The 23181-nt window shown below is 40.7% G+C and overlaps 1 protein-coding gene across 7 annotated transcripts in view; it reads left to right on the top strand.

Moving 5' to 3' along the window:
- Positions 1-22743, top strand: part of LOC128240793 (uncharacterized) — a 36724-nt gene extending 13981 nt beyond the window's left edge. For 4 of the 7 annotated variants that reach the window (XM_052957877.1, XM_052957712.1, XM_052957793.1 and 1 more), the window contains exons 8-17: positions 182-385; positions 2029-2112; positions 3855-3956; positions 4500-4598; positions 5258-5323; positions 10022-10045; positions 10482-10686; positions 12982-13065; positions 14645-14746; positions 22507-22743. In XM_052957877.1, coding sequence (XP_052813837.1) covers positions 182-385; positions 2029-2112; positions 3855-3956; positions 4500-4598; positions 5258-5323; positions 10022-10045; positions 10482-10686; positions 12982-13018 — 821 coding nt within the window. In that variant the 3' untranslated portion in view covers positions 13019-13065; positions 14645-14746; positions 22507-22743. The remainder of the gene's footprint in view (positions 1-181; positions 386-2028; positions 2113-3854; positions 3957-4499; positions 4599-5257; positions 5324-10021; positions 10046-10481; positions 10687-12981; positions 13066-14644; positions 14747-22506) is intronic. The other 3 variants (XM_052958065.1, XM_052958003.1, XM_052958123.1) reach the window with 3 other exon arrangements.
- The last annotated feature ends 438 nt before the right edge of the window (positions 22744-23181 follow it).

The following is a 23181-nucleotide window of genomic DNA, read 5'->3' as shown; positions in this document are numbered from 1 at the left end:
AGCTGGTCTACTACCTGTCCTGAATAAAATAAACGTTGATAGTACCGTCAGTATGCTGTCCATTTATTTGAATGTTTAACAATCATTTTTATTAACGTTATTGGATGTTAATCGTATGCATTTTATGTCTTTACCATCCGTCCAATGCAGACGCTCTAAAACCTCCTTAAAACATTCCTAGTGTGCCGAAAAAAATGCCGTACGGAGCTGTGCTACCTAGCAGACGAAACTGACTGCCGGCGCTTCATCATGTGCGAAGAGGTGGCCCCGGGCAACCAGTATACTGCCACTGTCATGCATTGCGCCTACGGCACCTTTTGGGCGGGTCTCCAGGTTGAGAGGACAATTTTATGTGACTCGCAAAAAAACGTCAACTGCAGCATCAGTAAGTTGTTACGTCATTACAATGTGGGTAAATGGTTCCATCCTGACATCTCCCTGGGGTAATTGATGTCATCCAAGTAATTCGATCTAGGCGTACCGAACATATCTAAGGTCAAAATACGTTTATGTAATGCTGGGCTAACTAACAAACAATATAAAAATGTTGAAGGTTATGAACATAGTCATAAATATTACCATGCGTAACAGTTACGCCTTTTGATTAGAACTTGTAATGCTGATGGGCTAATTTATAATGCTGATAAGGTTACTGCGAATGGTTCCGTTGCAATCTTATAGCATTAAGCCCTTTGTAGACTTATCGCTGCTGTTACACTTTTGTCGTTTTGTTTCTTTAGTTAATTGTTTTCATGAAAAGACAAACGAACATATAATTCGCCGATGACTTTACTTGCCTACTTGCCTACTTGACTACTCACCAATGCGACAAACCTGCATAGCCGCCGATGACTTTACTTGCCTACTTGCCTACTCACTATTGCGACAAACCTGCACAGTCGCCGATGACTTTACTTGCCTACTTTCCTACTTGCCTACTTGCCTACTCACTAATGCGACAAACCTGCATAGTCGCCGATGACTTTACTTGCCTACTCACTAATGCGACAAACCTGCATAGACGCCAATGACTTTACTTACCTACTTGCCTACTCACTATTATGACAAACCTGCACAGTCGCCGATGACTTTACTTGCCTACTTTCCTACTTGCCTACTTGCCTACTCACTAATGCGACAAACCTGCATAGTCGCCGATGACTTTACTTGCCTTCTCACTAATGCGACAAACCTGCATACTCGCCGATGACTCTACTTGCCTAGTCACTAATGCGACAAACCTGCATAGTCGCCGATGACATTACTTGTCTACTCACTAATGCGACAAACCTGCAAAGTCGTTTCCAATATCATATCTAGTCAATCGACGCGTTCGTGACCAATATTTTATTTTTAATAAATCCTTCTGCGCAAAAAGGACAATTCAACTGTTATTATAATAATAACTGCGCAAAAGAGGACAATTCAAATGTTATTATAATAATAACTGCGCAAAAAGGACAATCCAAATGTTATTATAATAATAACTGCGCAAAAAAAGGACAATTCAAATGTTATTATAATAATAACTGCGCAAAAAAGGACAATTCAAATGTTATTATAATAATAAATGCGCAAAAAAGGACAATTCAAATGTTATTATAATAATAACTGCGCTAAAAGGACAATTCAAATGTTATTATAATAATAACTGCGCTAAAAGGACAATTCAAATGTAATTATTTTTCAAATGTTATTTTAATGATAATGTTTGAAATGTGCTTTTTGCGCAAAAGGACTCTGTTAATTGTATCCCGGCACAACTTATTGCCGATTACACAGATAAATAAATACTTTAATACATCCAAAAGGATGAAACATGCATTTAAAAAAGCACAACAATGAATGTGAAGTGACAAAGGACGGTTGAGTAATGATTGTGCCTTCATGGAATCAAAGAACTTTTATCGATCATATGCTTTTATTTAGTTATAGGGTTATTAAGAGGTCGACTTCGAGTTAGACCTACTGGGCGAGAACAATTGTATTGCATGACCAGTTACATTAATACATCTTTCGTTTATTCAGATTATTGCGAGTGGCGAAAGGAAGGCGAGAAGTTTGGCCTTCATGACTCAAATTGCAAGATATACTGGGAGTGCAGTAGTGGAGGTAGGATAGGCTTCCTTGAAACAGGGTCATCGTAAATGTTTGGCTACAGGGCTAGTCCTTGTAATTATCATTGCACTATTATAATAATTATATTAAGAGCTTTAATGTAATAATTTTCATTTATTACCTCCTTTTTTAACTTTTTTATATGTGTACGTAAAACAAAAAAAAACTGAAACTACGAGTGTCTGTTACGAACACTTAGTGGTCGACGTGATTCTTTGGTCTTTGCAAGTATTAATCAACTTTATGTGGTCGTCTCGGTGCACCAAGTTAATAATAACAGACACTAATCTATACTTAAGGTTTCGCAATCGTTTTGGAATTCATCAATGGAAGAGATATGTAAATGGTGGAACGGTAAACAAACAACAGTAGTTCGAAATTTTCAAAAAGGAAATGTTTTGGTGTGTGATGGTGTGTGCGCGCTCCCGTTGGCCTGTAAGTGTGTGCGCGCCCCCGTTGGTCTGTAAGTGTGTGCGCGCCCCCGTTGGTCTGTAAGTGTTTGCGCGCCCCCGTTGGTCTGTAAGTGTTTGCGCACCCACGTTGGTCTGTAAGTGTTTGCGCGCCCCCGTTGGTCTGTAAGTGTTTGTGCGCCCCCGTTGGTCTTTAAGTGTGTGTGCGCCCCCGTTGGTCTGTAAGTGTGTGCGCGCCCACGTTGGTCTGTAAAAGTTTGCGCACCCCCGTTGGTCTGTAAGTGTTTGCGCGCCCCCGTTGGTCTGTAAGTGTTTGCGCGCCCCCGTTGGCCAGTAAGTGTGTGCGTGCCCCCGTTGGTCTGTAAGTGTGTGCGCGCCCACGTTGGTCTGTAAGTGTGTGCGCGCCCCCGTTGGTCTCTAAGTGTTTGCACGCACCCGTTGGTCTGTAAGTGTTTGCACGCCCCCGTTGTTCTGTAAGTGTGTGCGCGCCACCATTGATCTGTAAGTGTTTGCGTGCCCCCGTTGGTCTGTAAGTGTTAGCGTGCCCCCGTTGGTCAGTAAGTGTGTGCGCGCCCCCGTTGGTCTGTAAGTGTTTACGCGCCCCCGTTGGTCCGTAAGTGTTTGCGCGCCCCCGTTGGTCCGTCAGTGTGTGCGTATGTGTTAGGGTGTTCTATATTTTAAATTATTTTCACAAGGAGCCCCATTTCCTGTACAGCTAGGTAGCTATTATCTTGTTTTCAGTGTTCAACATACAGTTTCTGTTACATACTTAAGTAGATCTGATAGGAAAAGCCCCAGTGCGGGGCTTGCAGGGGGCATCAAGGACATGGCGTTTCAGGGAGCGTAACTTAGGGGCATAACCTTTTGACATGCCCTCTTCCCTGCGAAACGAAATTCATTTGGTAAAACTAACACGGTTTAACAATAGGACAATAGGACGATGTTCGACCTGGTTTAATTATCGAGTTAATGCATGCTTAATCTAATAATATTATTTAAACTTAAATAATACCTGAATTTTCAAACAATGAAATCGTTGTTATTTCAATTTAGCAGTTAAACTAAATGATGTTACTCTTGGGAATCTTAATTATTTATGCAATAATACACTGACAATCATTTTAAACTAAGACAAATTAAATACGCTCAATAGTAAGACTTGCTGTTTTAAAGTGTAAAATACATGACGTCATAATTTCGTTTATTTAAAAAACAATATCAAACACAACACACTATTATAATCTTAATAAAAAGTCATTTTAATCTTGAATATTTCACACAATATCAATACCTTCTGTTACACGTACGTGTATCACTTGATTGTAGTGTTGACTCCATCGTGTTGCGGCGAACAACGGAAGTTTGACCCAAAAACAAAAACATGTGTGGCCGATTTATTCTGCGCTGACCAGTGTCCGATCAAGAAAGGTAATTTGTACACAGGACTTCTGAATAAAAAAGTCCGATGTTTTATAATTTCGATGTCAAGAAACTCAAAGACGATAAGGCAATTAGAAATCACCACAACACTAAACTATCATGGTTTAATACGATGATAATGGTCTACTACATATTACCTTGACAACGCCAAAGCCACTTCAAATAAACATAATTGTTATGTTGTATTATGTGTACGTAAGAAATGCTGAAACCCTGTGTCTTACATCTTAACTTTTTTCATGCTTTAAAAAGTAAATGTGTGTTATTGGTTGCCGCATGAACGATAACCGCTGGCTTTTCCACAAAGTGTATTCAAATGTGATGACTGTACCAGGTATATGTTCTCACACTGTGATGACTGTACCAGATGTATGTTCTCAAACTGTGATGACTGTACCAGGTGTATGTTCTCACATTGTGATGACTGTACCAGTGTATGTTCTCATAGTGCGATGTCTGTATCAGGTGTATGTTCTCAAACAGTGATGTCTGTACCAGGTGTATGTTCTAAAACTGTGATGTCTGTACCAGATGTAGGTTCTCATACATCGATGCCGGCACCAGGTGTATGTTCTCAAACTGTGATGTCTGCACCAGATGTATGTTCCCATACTGTGATGTATGTACCAGGTATATGTTTTCATACATTGATGTCGGTACCAGGTGTTTGTTCTCAGACTGTGATGTCGATACCAGGTGCATGTTCTCAAACTGTGATGTCGGTACAAGGTGTATGTTCTCAAACTGTGATGTCGGTACCAGGTGTATGTTCTCACACTGTGATGTCTGTATCTGGTGCATGTTCTCACATTGTGATGACTGTACCAGGTGTATGTTCTCACACTGTGATGACTGTATCTGGTGCATGTTCTCACATTGTGATGACTGTACCAGTGTATGATCTCAAACTGTGATGACAACACCAGGTGTATGTTCTCACACCGTGATGACTGTATCTGGTGCATGTTCTCATACTGTGATGTCGGTACCAGGTGCATATTCACAAACTGTGATGTCTGTACCAGGTGTATGTTCTTAGACTGTGATGACTGTACCAGGTGTATGTTCTCAAACTGTGATGCTGATACCAGATGTATGTTCTCACACTGTGATGACAGTACCAGGTGCATGTTCACTAAGTGCGATCTCGGTTCCAGGTGTATGTTCTCATACTGTGATGTCTGTACCAGGTGCATGTTCTCAAACTGTGATGACTGTACTAGGTATATGTTCTTACACTATGATGACTGTGCCAGGTGAATGTTCTTATACTCTGATGTCTGTTCTAGACGCATGTTCTCAGACTGTGATGACTGTACCAGGTGCATCTTCTCACACAATGATGACTGTAACAGGTGAATGTTCTACAACTGTGATGTCGGTACCAGGTGTATGTTTTCAAATTGTGATGTCGGTACCAGGTGTATGATCTTAAACTGTGGTGACTGTACCAGGTGTATGTTTTCATAGTGTGATAACAGTACCAGGTGTATGTTCTCATACTGTGATGACAGTACCAGGTACATGTTCTCATACTGTGATGACTGTACCAGATGCATGTTCTCACACTGTGATGTCGGTACCAGGTGTATGTTCTCAAACTGTGATATCTGTACCAGGTGTATGTTCTGATACTGTGATAACAGTACCAGGTGTATGTTCTCATACTGTGATGTCGGTACCAGGTGTATGTTCTCAAACTGTGATGTCTGCACCAGATGTATGTTCCCATACTGTGATGTCTGTACCAGGTATATGTTCTCATACTGTGATGTATGTACCAGGTGTATGTTTTCATACATTGATGTCGGTACCAGGTGTATGTTCTCAGACTGTGATGTCGATACCAGGTGCATGTTCTCAAACTGTGATGTCGGTACAAGGTGTATGTTCTCAAACTGTGATGTCGGTACCAGGTGTATGTTCTCACACTGTGATGTCTGTATCTGGTGCATGTTCTCACATTGTGATGACTGTACCAGGTGTATGTTCTCACACTGTGATGACTGTATCTGGTGCATGTTCTCACATTGTGATGACTGTACCAGTGTATGTTCTCAAACTGTGATGACAGCACCAGGTATATGTTCTCACACTGTGATGACTGTATCTGGTGCATGTTCTCATACTGTGATGTCGGTACCAGGTGCATACTCACAAACTGTGATGTCTGTACCAGGTGTATGTTCTTAGACTGTGATGACTGTACCAGGTGTATGTTCTCAAACTGTGATGCTGATACCAGATGTATGTTCTCACACTGTGATGACAGTACCAGGTGCATGTTCACTAAGTGCGATCTCGGTTCCAGGTGTATGTTCTCAAACTGTGATGGCTGTACCAGGTGTATGTTCTCAAACTGTGATGTCGGTACCAGGTGCATGTTCTCATACTGTGATGACTGTACCAGGTGTATGTTCTCACACTGTGATGACTGTACCAGGTGTATGTTCTCACATTGAGATGACTGTACCAGTGTATGTTCTCATATTGCGATGTCTGTACCAGGTGTATGATCTCAAACTGTGATGTCTGTACCAGGTGTATGTTCTCAAACTGTGATGACTGTACCAGATGCTTGTTCTCATACATTGCTGCCGGCAGCAAGTGTATGTTCTCAAACTGTGATGTCTGCACCAGATGTATGTTCTCATACTGTGATGTCTGTACCAGGTGTATGTTCTCAAACTGTGATGACTGTACCAGGTGTATGTTCTCATACTGTGATGTCTGTACCAGGTGTATGTTCTCAAACTGTGATGACTGTACCAGGTGTATGTTCTCATACTGTGATGTCGGTACCAGGTGTATGTTCTCAAACTGTGATGTCGGTACCAGTTGTATGTTTTCAAACTGTGATGTCGGTACCAGGTGTATGTTCTCACACTGTGATGACTGCACCAGGTGTATGTTCTCATACTGTGATGTCTGTACCAGGTGTATGTTCTCAAACTGTGATGACTGTACCAGGTGTATGTTCTCAAACTGTGATGACTGTACCAGGTGTATGTTCTCACATTGTGATGACTGTACCAGTGTATGTTCTCATATTGCGATGTCTGTACCAGGTGCATGTTCTCAAACAGTGATGTATGTACCAGGTTTATGTTCTCAAACTGTGATGTCGGTACCAGATGTATGTTCTCATACTGTGATGTCTGTACCAGGTGTATGTTCTCATACTGTGATGTATTCACCAGGTGTATGTTTTCATACATTTATGTCGGTACCAGGTGTATGTTCTCAAATTGTGATGTCGGTACCAGGTGTATGTATTAACACTGTGATTTCGGTACCAGGTGTATGTTATCACATTGTGATGACTGTACCAGTGCATGTTCTCAAACTGTGATGACAGTACCAGGTGTATGTTCTCACACTGTGATGACTGTATCTGGTGCATATTCTCATACTGTGATGTCGGTACCAGGTGCATATTTTCAAACTGTGATGTCTGTACCAGTTGTATGTTCTTGAACTGTGATGACTGTACCAGGTATATGTTTTCAAACTGTGATGTCGATACCAGATGTATGTTCTCACACTGTGATGACTGTACCAGGTGCATGTTCTCATAGTGCGATGTCGGTTCCAGGTGTATGTTCTCATACTGTGATGTCTGTACCAGGTGTATGTTCTCACACTATGATGACTGTACCAGGTGAATGTTCTCATACTGTGATGTCTGTACCAGATGCATGTTCTCAGACTGTGATGACAGTACCAGGTGCATGCTCTCACACTATGATGATTGTAACAGGTGAATGTTCTCAAACTGTGACGTCGGTACCAGGTGTATGTTCTCAAATTGTGATGTCGGTACCAGGCGTATGTTCTCATAGTGTGATAACAGTACCAGTTGTTAGTTCTCATACTGTGATGACAGTACCAGGTACATGTTCTCATACTGTGATGACTGTACCAGATGCATGTTCTCACACTGTGATGTCGGTACCAGGTGTATGTTTTCAAACTGTGATGTCGGAACCAGGTGTATATTCTGATACAGTGATGACAGTACCAGGTACATGTTCTCATACTGTGATGTCGGCACCAGGTGTATGTTCTCACACTGTGATGTCGGTACCAGGTGTATGTTCTCAAACTGTGATGTCGGTACCAGGTGTATGTTCTCAAACTGTGATGTCGGTACCAGGTGTATGTTCTCAAACTGTGATGTCGGTACCAGGTGTATGTTCTCAAACTGTGATGTCGGTACCAGGTGTATGTTCTCAAACTGTGATGTCGGTACCAGGTGCATGTTCTCAAACTGTGATGTCTGTACCAGGTGTATGTTCTCAAACTGTGATGTCTGTACCAGGTGTATGTTCTCAAACTGTGATGGCTGTACCAGGTGTATGTTCTCATAGAACGATGACTGTACCAGGTGTATGTTCTCAAACTGTGATGACAGTACCAGGTGTATGTTCTCACACTGTGATGACAATACCAGGTGTATGTTCTCATAGTGCGATGATAGTACCAGGTGTATGTTCTCATAGTGCGATGTCTGTACCAGGTGTATGTTCTCATAGTGCGATGACATAACCAGGTGTATATTCTCACACTGTGATGACAGTACCAGGTGTATGTTCTCATAGTGCGATGACAGTACCAGGTGTATGTTCTCATAGTGCGATGACAGTACCAGGTGTATGTTCTCATAGTGCGATGACTGTACCAGGTGTATGTTCTCAAACTGTGATGACAGTACCAGGTGTATGTTCTGAAACTGTAATGACAGTAACAGGTGTATGTTCTCATAGTGCGATGACTGTACCAGGTGTATGTTCTCATAGTGTGATGACAGTACTAGGTGTATGTTCTCATGCTGTGATGACAGTACCATGTGTATGTTCTCAAACTTCTTAAAACACTTCGACAAACCTTTTCACAATACGGCCGTCTGACGGAGCACTTCACAACATTATTTTGGAAACAGGTTTGTCGAAGTGTTTGATAAAACGAATGACCTCATCAATTTTCGGTAATAAAACACATGTGGGTCTCCTTAAGCGGCATAGACTGCCCTTTGTTTAATTTAAAATGGTGTTGTAAATGAAACATATCTTTGATTTAAGTCTTCATTTTAAGCAAATGCTTGCCTTCCGATGTAGCATATATGACGTAATTTATCACGTGGTATACACACACTGATATACTTTGAGGATTTTTATGTGCTGAATTAAATGCTCTGTATGAATTAGGTCAGATTTCTGAAATTTACTTTTTCAAGAAATGGAATATCATCTCACATGTCACACAGACTACACACGTATCATATTCCCTCACTCTTAATTTGAGATGATTTTAAATATTACGTCGTCATCAAAAATGATTTGTAGGTAATTGTAACTCTTAGGAAAAGGCAGTCGAAATGAATTTTGAAATTATCAGCATTCTACACTTTCCACACGTTGTGAATGGGTCTTCTTAATCCGATCCTGTAGATACGTGTGTAGTCTGTTGCCATTGGTTAAACTCACTGACAACTGTTTAATGATTCTTTGAAGTAAAAGGTAATGATTTATAATCTCGATCGCTGTACTGTTGCATCGTGTTTCGAAATATACAAGATTTATGACAATCACTTAAAAACATTGATCTTTAGAAGTGTGTTTTGTCGGTATATGTTTTTCGACATTGGATTATTATAACCAAATAACTGTCATTAACGAGAACATGGTTACATATTTTAAAGCAATGATTAAAGCTGCACTCTCACAGATTTACCGTTTTTACATTTTTTTTATTTTTTGTCTTGGAAAGAGGAATTTTTTGCGTAAATATCTGAAAACCAATGATAAAAGATTGCTGACAAAAGATCAGAGCGCAGATTTCCATATTTCCGTTCGAAAATTAATGTTTTATGGTTTAAACCGTTACTAGCGGTTCAAGTAAAATGCATAAAACATGGATTTTTGAACTTTTTGAATATGAAATTCTGCGATCTAATTTTAGTTTATTTAATTTGAGTTTATTAGAGGAAGGCATACATGTTAATTTCACTGAAATTATTTCTCCACTGTCACTCACAGGGCACTATTTTTCAGTTGCAGACACTGCTTTTACCAGGCGTGAGTATGACAGTGCTGGAATTGTAAAGCATTTATTTTACATATTAACAATAGACAAAAATAGTCAAAACATAATCAAAGAAATCTGCAAGGGGAATCGCGCGCGCCTTGTAGGCTGCGCTGACTTGACGTCATAAAAAGAAGTTGCGTTTCTCCTTATTTTGAATGAAATAACGGCAGATAAATCCAACACACATCGGATCACATTCCCCGTTTTCCAAACTGATACTTGATATTTTAAGAATAATGAGTCAAAGCTGGTCTACTACCTGTCCTGAATAAAATAAACGATGATAGTACCGTCAGTATGCTGTCCATTTATTTGAATGTTTAACAATCATTTTTATTAACGTTATTGGACGTTAATCGTATGCATTTTATGTCTTTACCATCCGTCCAATGCAGACGCTCTAAAACCTCCTTAAAACATTCCTAGTGTGCCGAAAAAAATGCCGTACGGAGCTGTGCTACCTAGCAGAAGAAACTGACTGCCGGCGCTTCATCATGTGCGAAGAGGTGGCCCCGGGCAACCAGTATACTGCCACTGTCATGCAGTGCGCCTACGGCACCTTCTGGGCGGGTCTCCAGGTTGAGAGGACAATTTTATGTGACTCGCAAAAAAAACGTCAACTGCAGCATCAGTAAGTTGTTACGTCATTACAATGTGGGTAAATGGTTCCATCCCGACATCTCCCTGGGGTAATTGATGTCATCCAAGTAATTCGATCTAGGCGTACCGAACATATCTAAGGTCAAAATACGTTTATGTAATGCTGGGCTAACTAACAAACAATATAAAAATGTTGAGGTTATGAACATAGTCATAAAAAATACCATGCGTAACAGTTACGCCTTTTGATTAGAACTTGTAATGCTGATGGGCTAATTTATAATGCTGATATTGTTACTGCGAATGGTTCCGTTGCAATCTTATAGCATTAAGCCCTTTGTAGACATATCGCTGCTGTTACACTTTTGTCGTTTTGTTTCTTTAGTTAATTGTTTTCATGAAAAGACAAACGAACATCCTATAATTCGCCGATGACTTTACTTGCCTACTTGCCTGCTTGACTACTCACCAATACAACAAACCTGCATAGTCGCCGATGACTTTACTTGCCTACTTGCTTACTCACTATTGCGACAAACCTGCAAAGTCGCCGATGACTTTACTTGCCTACTCACTAATGCGACAAACCTGCAAAGTCGCCGATGACTTTACTTGCCTACTCACTAATGCGACAAACCTGCATAATCGCCGATGACTTTACTTGCCTACTCACTAATGCGACAAACCTGCATAGTCGCCGATGACTTTACTTGCCTACTCACTAATGCGACAAACCTGCATAGTCGCCGATGACTTTACTTGCCTACTCACTAATGCGACAAACCTGCATAGTCGCCGATGACTTGACTTGCCTACTCACTAATGCGACAAACCTGCATAGTCGCCGATGACTTTACTTGCCTACTCACTAATGCTACAAACTTGCATAGTCGCCGATGACTTTACTTTCCTACTCACTAATGCGACAAACCTGCATAATCGCCGATGACTTTACTTGCCTACTCACTAATACGTTCGTTACTAATGTTTTATTTTCAATAAATCTTTCTGCGCAAAAAAGGACAATTCAAATGTTATTATAATTATAACTGCGCAAAAAAGGACAATCGAAATGTTATTATAATAATAAATGCGCAATAAAGGACAATCCAAATGTTATTATAATAATAACTGCGCAAAAAGGACAATCCAAGTGTTATTATAATAATAACTGCGCAAAAAAGGACAATCCAAATGTTATTATAATAATAACTGCGCAAAAAAGGACAATCCAACTGTTATAATAATAATAAATGCGCAAAAAGGACAATCCAAATGTTATTATAAAAATAAATGCGCAAAAAAGGACAATCCAAATGTTATTATAATAATAACTGCGCAAAAAAGGACAATCCAAATGTTATTATAATAATAACTGCGCAAAAAACGGACAATCCAAATGTTATTATATTAATAACTGCGCAAAAAAGGACAATCCAAATGTTATTATAATATTAACTGCGCAAAAAGGACAATCCAAATGGTATTATAATAATAAATGCGCAAAAAAGGACAATTCAAATGTTATTATAATAATAAATGCGCAAAAAATGACAATCCAAATGGTATTATAATAACAAATGCGCAAAAAAGGACAATCCAAATGTTATTATAATAATAACTGCGCAAAAAAGGACAATCCAAATGTTATTATAATAATAAATGCGCAAAAAAGGACCATCCAAATGTTATTATAATAATAACTGCGCAAAAAAGGACAATCCAAATGTTATTATAATAATAACTGCGCAAAAAAGGACAATCCAAATGTTATTATAATAATAACTGCGCAAAAAAAGGACAATCCAAATGTTATTATAATAATAAATGCGCAAAAAAGGACAATCCAAATGTTATTATAATAATAAATGCGCAAAAAAGGACAATCCAAATGTTATTTTAATAATAACTGCGCAAAAAGGACAATCCAAATGTTATTTTAATAATAACTGCGCAAAAAGGACAATTTAAATGTTATTATTTTTCAAATGTTATTTTAATGATAATGTTTGAAATGTGCTTTTTGCGCAGAAGGACTCTGTTAATTGTATCCCGGCACAACTTATTGCCGATTACACAGATAAATAAATACTTAAATACATCTAAAAGGATGAAACATGCATTTAAAAAAGCACAACAATGAATTTGAAGTGACAAAGGACGGTTGAGTAATGATTGTGCCTTCATGGAATCAAAGAACTTTCATCGATCATATGCTTTTATTTAGTTATAGGATTATTAAGAGGTCGACTTCGAGTTAGACCTACTGAACGAGAACAATTGTATTGCATGACCAGTTACATTAATACATCTTTCGTTTATTCAGATTATTGCGAGGGGCGAAAGGAAGGCGAGAAGTTTGACCTTCAGGACTCAAATTGCAAGATATACTGGGAGTGCAGTAGTGGAGGTAGGATAGGCTTCCTTGAAACAGGGTCATCGTAAATTTTTGGCTACAGGGCTAGTCCTTGTAATTATCATTGCACTATTATAATAATTATGATAAGAGCTTTAATGAAATAATTTTCATTTATTACCTCCTTATTTTAACTTTTTTTATATCTGTACGTAAAACCATAAACTGAAACAACGAGTGTCTGTTACGAACACTTAGTGGTCGACGTGGTTCTTTGGTCTTTGCTAGTATTAATCAACTTAATGTGGTCGTCTCGGTGCACCAACAACAGTAGTTCGGAATTTTCAAAAAGGTAATGTTTTGGTGTGTGATGGTGTGTGCGCGCCCCCGTTGGTCTGTAAGTGTGTGCGCGCCCCCGTTGGTCTGTAAGTGTTTGCGCGCCCCCGTTAGTCTGTGTGTGCGCGCCCCCGTTGGTCTGTAAGTGTTTGCACGCCCCCGTTGGTCTGTAAGTGTGTGCGCGCCCCCGTTGGTCTGTAAGTGTTTGCGCGCCCACGTTGGTCTGTGTGTGCGCGCCCCCGTTGGTCTGTAAGTGTTTGCGCGCCCCCGTTGGTCTGTAAGTGTGTGCGCGCCCCCGTTGGTCTGTAAGTGTGTGCGCGCCCCCGTTGGTCTGTAAGTGTTTGCGCGCCCCCGTTGGTCTGTAAGAGTGTGCGCGCCCCCGTTGGTCTGTAAGTGTGTGCGCGCCCCCGTTGGTCTGTAAGTGTTTGCGCGCCCCCGTTGGTCTGTAAGTGTTTGCGCGCCCCCGTTGGTCTGTAAGTGTTTGCGCGCCCCCGTTGGTCTGTAAGTGTGTGCGCGCCCCCGTTGGTCTGTAAGTGTGTGCGCGCCCCCGTTGGTCTGTAAGTGTTTACGCGCCCCCATTGGTCCGTAAGTGTTTGCGCGCCCCCGTTGGTCTGTAAGTGTGTGCGTATGCGTTAGGGTGTTCTATATTTTAAATTATTTTCACAAGGAGCCCCATTTCCTGTACAGCTAGGTAGCTCTTATCTTGTTTTCAGTGTTCAGCATACAGTTTCTGTTACATACTTAAGTAGATCTGATAGGAAAAGCCCCAGTGCGGGGCTTGCAGGGGGCATCAGGACATGGCGTTTCAGGGAGCGTTACTTAGGGGCATAACCTTTTGACATGCCCTCTTCCCTTTGAAACGAAATTTATTTGGTAAAACTAACACGGTCTAACAATAGGACAATAGGACGATGTTCGACCTGGTTTAATTATCGAGTTAATGCATGCTTAATCTAATAATATTATTTAAACTTAAATAATACCTGAATTTTCAAACAATAAAATCGTTGTTATTTCAATTTAGCAGTTAAACTAAATGATGTTACTCTTGGAATCTTAATTATTTATGCAATAATACACTGACAATCATTTTAAACTAAGACAAATTAAATACGCTCGATAGTAAGACTTGCTGTTTTTAAGTGTAAAATACATGACGTCATAATTTCGTTTATTTAAAAAAACAATATCAAACACAACACACTATTATAATGTTAATAAAAAGTCATTTTAATCTTGAATATTTCACACAATATCAATACCTTCTGTTACACGTACGTGTATCATTTGATTGTAGTGTTGACTCCATCGTGTTGCGGCGAACAACGGAAGTTTGACCCAAAAGCAAAAGCATGTGTGGCCGATTTAACCTGCGCTGACCAGTGTACGATCAAGAAAGGTAATTTATACACAGGACTTCTGAATAAAAAAGTCCGATGTTTTATAATTTCGATGTCACGAAACTCAAAGACGATAAGGCAATTAGAAATCACCTCTACACTAAACTATCATGGTTTAATACGATGATAATGGTCTACTACATATTACCTTGACAACGCCAAAGCCACTTCAAATAAACATAATTGTTATGTTGTATTATGTGTACGTAAGAAATGCTGAAACCCTGTGTCTTACATCTTACCTTTTTTCATGCTTTAAACAGTAAATATGTGTTATTGGTTGCCGCATGAACGGTAACCGCTGGCTTTTCCACAAAGTGTATCCAACCGTGATGACTGTACCAGGTATATGTTCTCACACTGTGATGAATGTACCAGGTGTATGTTCTCATACTGTGATGTCGGTACCAGGTGCATGTTCTCACACTGTGATGACTGTACCAGGTGTATGTTCTCATACTGTGATGACTGTAACAGGTGTATGTTCTCAAACAGTGATGTCGGTACCAGGTGTATGTTCTCTTAGTACGATGACTGTAACAGGTGTATGTTCTCATAGTGTGATGTCTGTACCAGGTATATGTTCTCAAACAGAGATGTCGGTACCAGGTGTATGTTCTCACACTGTGATGTCTGTACCAGGTGTATGTTCTCATAGTGCGATGTCTGTACCAGGTGTATGTTCTCAAACAAAGATATCTGTACCAGGTGTATGTTCTCAAACTGTGATGTTTGTACCAGATGTATGTTCTCATACACTGATGTCGGCACCAGGTGTATTTTCTCAAACTGTGATGTCTGTATCAGATGTATGTTCTCATACGGTGATGTCTGTACCAGGTGTATGTTCTCAAACTGTGATGTCTGTACCAGGTGTATGTTTTCATACACTGATGTTGGTACCAGGTATATGTTCTCAAACTGTGATGTCGGTACCAGGTGTATGTTCTCACACTCTGATGTCTGTACCAGGTGTATGTTCTCACATTGTGATGACTGTACCAGTGTATGTTCTCAAAATGTGATGACAGTACCAGGTGTATGTTCTCACACTGTGATGACTGTATCTGGTGCATGTTCTCATACTGTGATGTCGGTTCAAGGTGAATGTTCTCAAACTGTGATGACTATACCAGGTATATTTTCTCAAACTGTGATGACTGTACAAGTAGTATGTTGTCACACAGTGATGACTGTACCAGGTGTATGTTCTCATACTGTGATGTCTGTACGAGGTGAAAGTTCTCAAACTGTGATGACTGTACCAGGTATATGTTCTCAAACTGTGATATCGGTACCAGGTGCATGTTCCCATACTGTGATGACTGTACCATGTGTATATTCTCACACTGTGATGACAGTACCAGGTGCATGTTCTCGTAGTGCGATGTCGGTACCAGGTGTATGTTCTCATACTGTGATGTCTGTACCATGTGTATATTATCACACTGTGATGACAGTATCAGGTGCATGTTCTCTTAGTGCGATGTCGGTACCAGGTGTATGTTCTCATACTGTGATGTCTGTACCAAGTGCATGTTCTCAAACTGTGATGACTGTACCAGGTATATGTTCTCACACAATGATGATTGTACCAGGAGAATGATCTCATACTGTGATGTCTGTACCAAACGCATGTTCTCAGACTGTGATGACTGTCCCAGTAGTATGTTCTCAAACTGTGATGTCTGTCGAGATGTATGTTCTCATACTGTGATGACTGTACCCGGTGTATGTTCTCATAGTGCGATGTCGGTACCAGGTGTACGTTCTCATACTGTGATGACTGTACCAGTAGTATGTTCTCATAGTGCGATGTCGGTACCAGGTGTATGTTCTCATACTGTGATGACTGTACCCGGTGTATGTTCTCATAGTGCGATGTCTGCACCAGGTGTATGTTCTCATACTGTGATGACTGTACCAGGTGTATGTTCTCATACTGTGATAACTGAACCCGGTGTATGTTCTCATAGTGCGATGTCGCTACCAAGTGTATGTTCTCAAACTGTGATGACTGTACCAGGTCTACCTTATTATACTGTGATGACTGTACAAATAGTATGTTGTCACACTTAGATGACTGTACCAGGTGTATGTTCTCAGACTGTGATGACTGTACCAGGTGCAAGTTCTCAAACTGTGATGACTGTACCAGGTATATGTTCTCAAACTGTGATATCGGTACCAGGTGCATGTTCTCATACTGTGATGTCGGTACCAGGTGCATGTTCTCATACTGTGATGTCGGTACCAGGTGGATGTTCTCAAACTGTGATGTCAATACCAGGTGTATGTTCTCATAGTGCAATACCGGTACCAGATGCATGTTCTCATACTGCGATGTCGGTACAAGTTGTATGTTCTCATACTGTAATTTCTGTACCAGGTGTATGTTCTCATATTGTGATGACTGTACCAGGTACATGCTCTCATATTGTGATGTCTGTATCAGGTGTATGTTCTCAAACTGTGATGTCGGTACCAGGTGTATGTTCTCATACTGCGATGTCGGTACCAGGTGTATGTTCTCATACTGTGATGTCTGTACCAGGTGTATGTTCTCATACTGTGATGACTGTACCAGGTACATGTTCTCATATTGTGATGTCGGTACCAGGTGTATGTTCTCCTACTGTGATGTCGGTACCAGGTGTATGTTCTCAAACTGTGATGTCTGTACCAGGTATATGTTCTCAACCTGTGAAGTCGGTACCAGGTGTATGTTCTCATACTGTCATGACTTTACCAGGTGTATGTTCTCAAACTGTGATGTCGGTACCAGGTGTATGTTTTCATAGTTCGATGACTGTACCAGGTGTATGTACCCAAACTGTGATGACAGTACCATATGTATGTTCTCAAACTGTGATGAATGTACCAAGCGCATGTTCTCATACTGTGATGTCGGTACCAGGTGCATGTTCTCAAACAGTGATGTCGGTACCAGGTGTATGTTCTCAAACTGTGATATCGGTACCAGGTGTATGTTCTCAAACTGTGATGTCGGTACCAGGTGTATGTTCTCAAACTGTGATGGCTGTACCAGGTGTATGTTCTCATAGTGCGATGTCGGTACCAGGTGTATATTCTCAATCTGTGATGACTGTACAAGTAGTATGTTCTCATACTGCGATGTCGGAACCAGGTGTATGTTCTCATACTGTGATAACTGTACACGGTGTATGTTCTCATAGTGCGATGTCGGTACCAGGTGTATATTCTTAATCTGTGATGACTGTACCAGGTGTATGTTCTCATACTGTGGTGACTGTACCCGGTGTATGTTCTCATAGTGCGATGTCGGTACCAGGTGTATGTTCTTAAACTGTGATGACTGTACCAGGTGTATGTCATCATACTGTGATGACTGTACCAGTAGTATTTTGTCACACTGTGAAGACAGTGTCAGGTGTATGTTCTCATACTGTGATGTCTGTACCAGGTGCAAGTTCGCAATCTGTGATGACTGTACCAAGTATATGTTCAAAAACTGTGATGTCGGTACTAGGTGTATGTTCTCATAGTGCGATGTCGGTACCAGGTGCATATTGTGATGTCTGTATCAGGTGTATGTTCTCATACTGTCATGACTGTACTAGATGTATGTTCTCACACTGCGATGTCTGTACCAGGTACATGTTCTCATACTGTTATGACTGTTTCAGGTACATGTTCTCACACTGTGATGTCTGTACCAGGTGCATGTTCTCATACTGTAATGTCTGTACCAGGTGCATGTTCTCATGTTGTAATGCCGGTAGCAGGTCCATGATCTCAAACTGTGATTTCGGTACCAGGTGTATGTTCTCTGATTGCGATGTCTGTACCAGATGTATGTTTTCATACTGCGATGTCGGTGATGTCTGTACCAGGTGCATGTTCTCATAGTGTGATGTCGGCAACAGGTCCATGATCTCAAACTGTCATTTCGGTACCAGGTGTATGTTCTCATATTGTGATGTCTGTACCAGATGTATGTTTTCATACTGCGATGTATGAACCAGGTGTATATTCTCATGTTGTGATGTCTATACCAGGTGCATGTTCTCATACTGTGATGACTGTACCAGGTGCATGTTCTCACACTGTGATGTCTGTACCAGGTGCATGTTCTCATACTGTGATGACAGTACCAGGTGCATGTTCTCATATTGTGATGTCGGTACCAGGTATATGTTCTAATTATGTGATGACTGTACCAGTAGTATGTTCTCATGCTGTGATGACTGTTCCAGGTGTATGTTCTCATAGTGCGATGACTGTACCCGGTGTATGTTCTCATACTGTAATGACTGAAGCAGGTGTATGTTTTCAAACTGTGATGTCGGTACCAGGTGTATGTTCTCAAACTGTGATGACTGTACCAGGTGTATGTTTTCAAACTGTGATGTCGGTACCAGATGTATGTTCTCATACTGTGATGACTGTACCAGGTGTATGTTCTCAAACTTTGATGTCGGTACCTGGTGTATGTTCTCATAGTGCGATGACTGTACCAGTTGTATGTTCTCACCCTGCGATAACTGTACCAGGTGTATGTTCTCACATTTTGACGACTGTACCAGGTGTATGTTCTCAAACTGTGATGACTGTACCAGGTGTATGTTCTGATACAGTGATGACAGTACCAGGTGCATGTTCTCACACAGTGATGACAGTAACAGGTGTATGTTCTCCTACTATGATGTCTGTACCAGGTGTATGTTCTCATACTATGATGATTGTACCAGATATATGTTCTCACACTCAGATGGATGTACCAGGTGTATGTTCTCACATTGTGATGACTGTAAAAGGTGCAAGTTCTCACACTGTGATGACTGTTCCAGGTGTATGTTCTCACATTGTGATGACAGTACCAGGTGTATGTTCTCAAACTGTGTTGACTGTACCAGGTGTATTTTCTCTTACTGTGATGACAGTATCAGATGCATGTTCTCACACAGTGATGACTGTAACAGGCGTATGTTCTCCTTCTGTGATGTCTGTACCAGGTGTATGTTCTTTTACTTCGATGATAGTACCTAGTGCATATTCTCACAGTGTAATGTCAGTACCAGGTGCATGTTCTCAAACTGTGATAACAGTACCAGGTGCCTGTTTTCACACTGTCATGGTTCTACCAGGTGTATGTTCTCATACTGTGATGACTGTACCAGGTGTATGTTCTCATACTGCGATGTAGGTACCAGGTGTATGTTCTCATACTGCGATGACGTTACCAGGTGTATGTTCTCATACTGCGATGTCGTTACCAGGTGTATGTTCTCATACTGTGATGTCGGTGCCAGGTGTATGTTCTCATACTCCGTTATCGGTACCAGGTGCATATTCTCATAATGTGGTGATGTTCTCATACTGTGATGTCTGTTCCAGATGTATGTTCTCATACTTCGATGATTGTACCAGTAGTATGTTCTCATACTGTGATGACTGTACCAGTAGTATGTTCTCATACTTTGATGATGTTACCAGTGTATGTTCTCACACTGCGATGATTGTACTAGGTGCTTGTTTTCACACTGTGATGACTCTACCAGTTGTATGTTCTCATACTGCGATGACTGTAACAGGTGCATGTTCTCACACTGTGATGACTGTACCAGTTGTATGTTCTCATACTGCGATGACTGTACCAGGTGCATGTTCTAACATTGTGATGGATGTACCAAGTGTATGTTCTCACATTGTGATGACTGTACCAGTTGCATGTTCTCACACTCTGCTGGATGTACCAGGTGTAAGTTCTCACATTCTGATGACTGTACCAGGTGCATGTTCTCACACTGTGATGGATGTACCAGGTGTATGTTCTCACACTGTGATGACTGTACCAGGTGCATGTTCTCACACTGTGATGAATGTACCAGGTGTATGTTCTCAAATTGTGATGACTGGACCAGGTGAATGTTCTCACATTGTTATGATTGTACCAGGTGCAAGTCCTCACACTGTGATGACTGTACCAGGTGTAAGTTCTCATAGTGTGATAACTTTACCAGGTACATGTTCTCACACTGTGATGACAGTACCAGTTGTATGTTCTCACACTGTGATGACTTTACCAGGTGTATTTTCTCATACTGTGATTACAGTACCAGGTGTATTTTCTAATATTAAGATGACTGTACCAGGTTTATGTTCTCTTACTGTGATGACAGTACCAAGTGCATGTTCTCACACCGTGATGACTGTACCAGGTGCATGTTCTCACACTGTGATGACAGTACCACATGTATGCTCTCATATTGTGATGACTGTACCAGGTGCATGTTCTCACTCGGTGATGACAGTACCAGGTGCATTTTCTCACACTGTGATGACTGTGCCAGGTGCATGTTCTCCGTCTCTGATGACTGTACCAGGTGTATGTTCTCACTCTTTGTTGACTGTACCAGATGTATGTTCTCACACTCTGATGACAGTACTAGGTATATGTTCTCATATTTTTATGACAGTACCATGTGTATGTTCTCATACTGTGATGACAGTACCAGGTGCATTTTCTCATACGGTGATGTCTGTACCAGGTGTTTGTTCTAACACTGTGATGTCGGTACCAGGTGTATGTTCTCACACAGGGATGACTGTACCAGTTTGTACCAGGTGTATGTTCTCACACTGTGATGACAGTACAAGGTGTATGTTCTCACACTGTGATGACTGTACCAGGTGTATGTTCTCATACTGTGATGACAGTACCAGGTGTATGTTCTCATACTGTGATGACTGTACCAGGTGTATGTTCTCACACTGTGATGACAGTATCAGGTGCATGTTCTCATACTGTGATGTCTGTACCAGGTGTATGTTCTCATACTGTGATGTCTGTACCAGATGCATGTTCTCACGCTGTAATGTATGAACCAGGTGTTCTCCCACTATGGTGACTGTAACAGGTGTATTTTCCCACACTGTGACGACAGTACCATGTGTATGTTCTCATACTGTGATAACCGTACCAGGTGCATGTTCTCTTACGGTGATGTCTGTACCAGGTGTTTGTTCTAACACTGTGATGTCGGTACCAGGTGAATGTTCTCATACGATGATGTCTGTACCAGGTGTTTGTTCTAACCCTGTGATGTCGGTACCATTTGAATGTTCTCATACGATGATGTCTGTACCAGGTGTTTGTTCTAACACTGTGATGTCGGTACCAGGTGAATGTTCTCATACGATGATGACTGTACCAGGTGCATGTTCTCATACGGTGATGTCTGTACCAGGTGTTTGTTCTAACACTGTGATGTCGGTACCAGGTGTATGTTCTCATACGGTGATGTCTGTACCAGGTGTATGTTCTAACACTGTGATGTTGGTACCATGTGAATGTTCTGATATCTGTAGCAGGTGCATTTTCTCACACTGTGATGACTGTGCCAGGTGCATGTTCTCCTTCTGTGATGACTGTATCAGGTGTATGTTCTCACTATGTGCTGACTGTACCAGATGCATGTTCTCATACTGTGATGACAGTACTAGGTGTATGTTCTCATACTGTTATGACAGTACCATGTGTATGTTCTCATACTGTGACAATGCACTTTGTCAAATTATTTTTATCAAATTCACAGACACCTGTTAGCCGAAAACGTAATTATATTCATCTGTTAAACAAGTACTTGTACGGCAGCAAATGAGTTTACCTTTTTTTAAATATTTTTTTATTATGTAAGATTATAACGCCACCAAATACAATGTAAATGGACGTAAATATCTATGTAAGACATGCATATTAATCAATCTTTTTCAGACATTTGTAAGAAGGGTGTTCAGAAGTATGAGATCCAGGACAGTCACTGCCGCACATACATGCTGTGCAATGCGGAACTTGGAGACGAACGCTGGTGCTGCCCCTCCGGCCGGAAGTTCGACTCTGGAACCGAGTGTTGTGTGCCGCTTGAGGAGGCCGACAAGTGCAATGACTACTGCCCGCCAGGATATAAAGAATGAAAGTATAAAATATGTGCTGATAAATTGTAGAATCACATCTAATATGTTTGTTTTTTTTTCCTTAAAAATAAGTTTTTGCATATTTGCCCCTTTATCTGTATGCAGATATTCTCAATTGCTAATTAAGATATAAAATGCCATTACACTTGTTAGGACTACACTTCATGATACCATGTCATGAACTTGTTTGAACAGAAATTTATAATATTATTACCTTAGCCTGTACGGGAAACAATTTATGCTGTCATACCGTAAACGTGTACTCATACATACGATCACGCATACACATATGATCATACCAAAGTTCTCCAATATAGCATAGTTTACTTCACTAAGGTGAACACTGCATAACACCATGCCTTACTTCTCTAAGGTGAACACTGAATAATACCATACCTAACTTCTCTAGAGTAAAAACTGCATAACACCATACCTTACTTCTCTAAGGTGAACACTGAATAATACCATGCCTAAC

This window comes from Mya arenaria, chromosome 1 (genome assembly GCF_026914265.1).
Source record: "Mya arenaria isolate MELC-2E11 chromosome 1, ASM2691426v1".
Classification (NCBI taxonomy): Eukaryota; Metazoa; Mollusca; class Bivalvia; order Myida; family Myidae; genus Mya; species Mya arenaria.
This window is presented reverse-complemented; position numbering and strand designations above follow the sequence as displayed.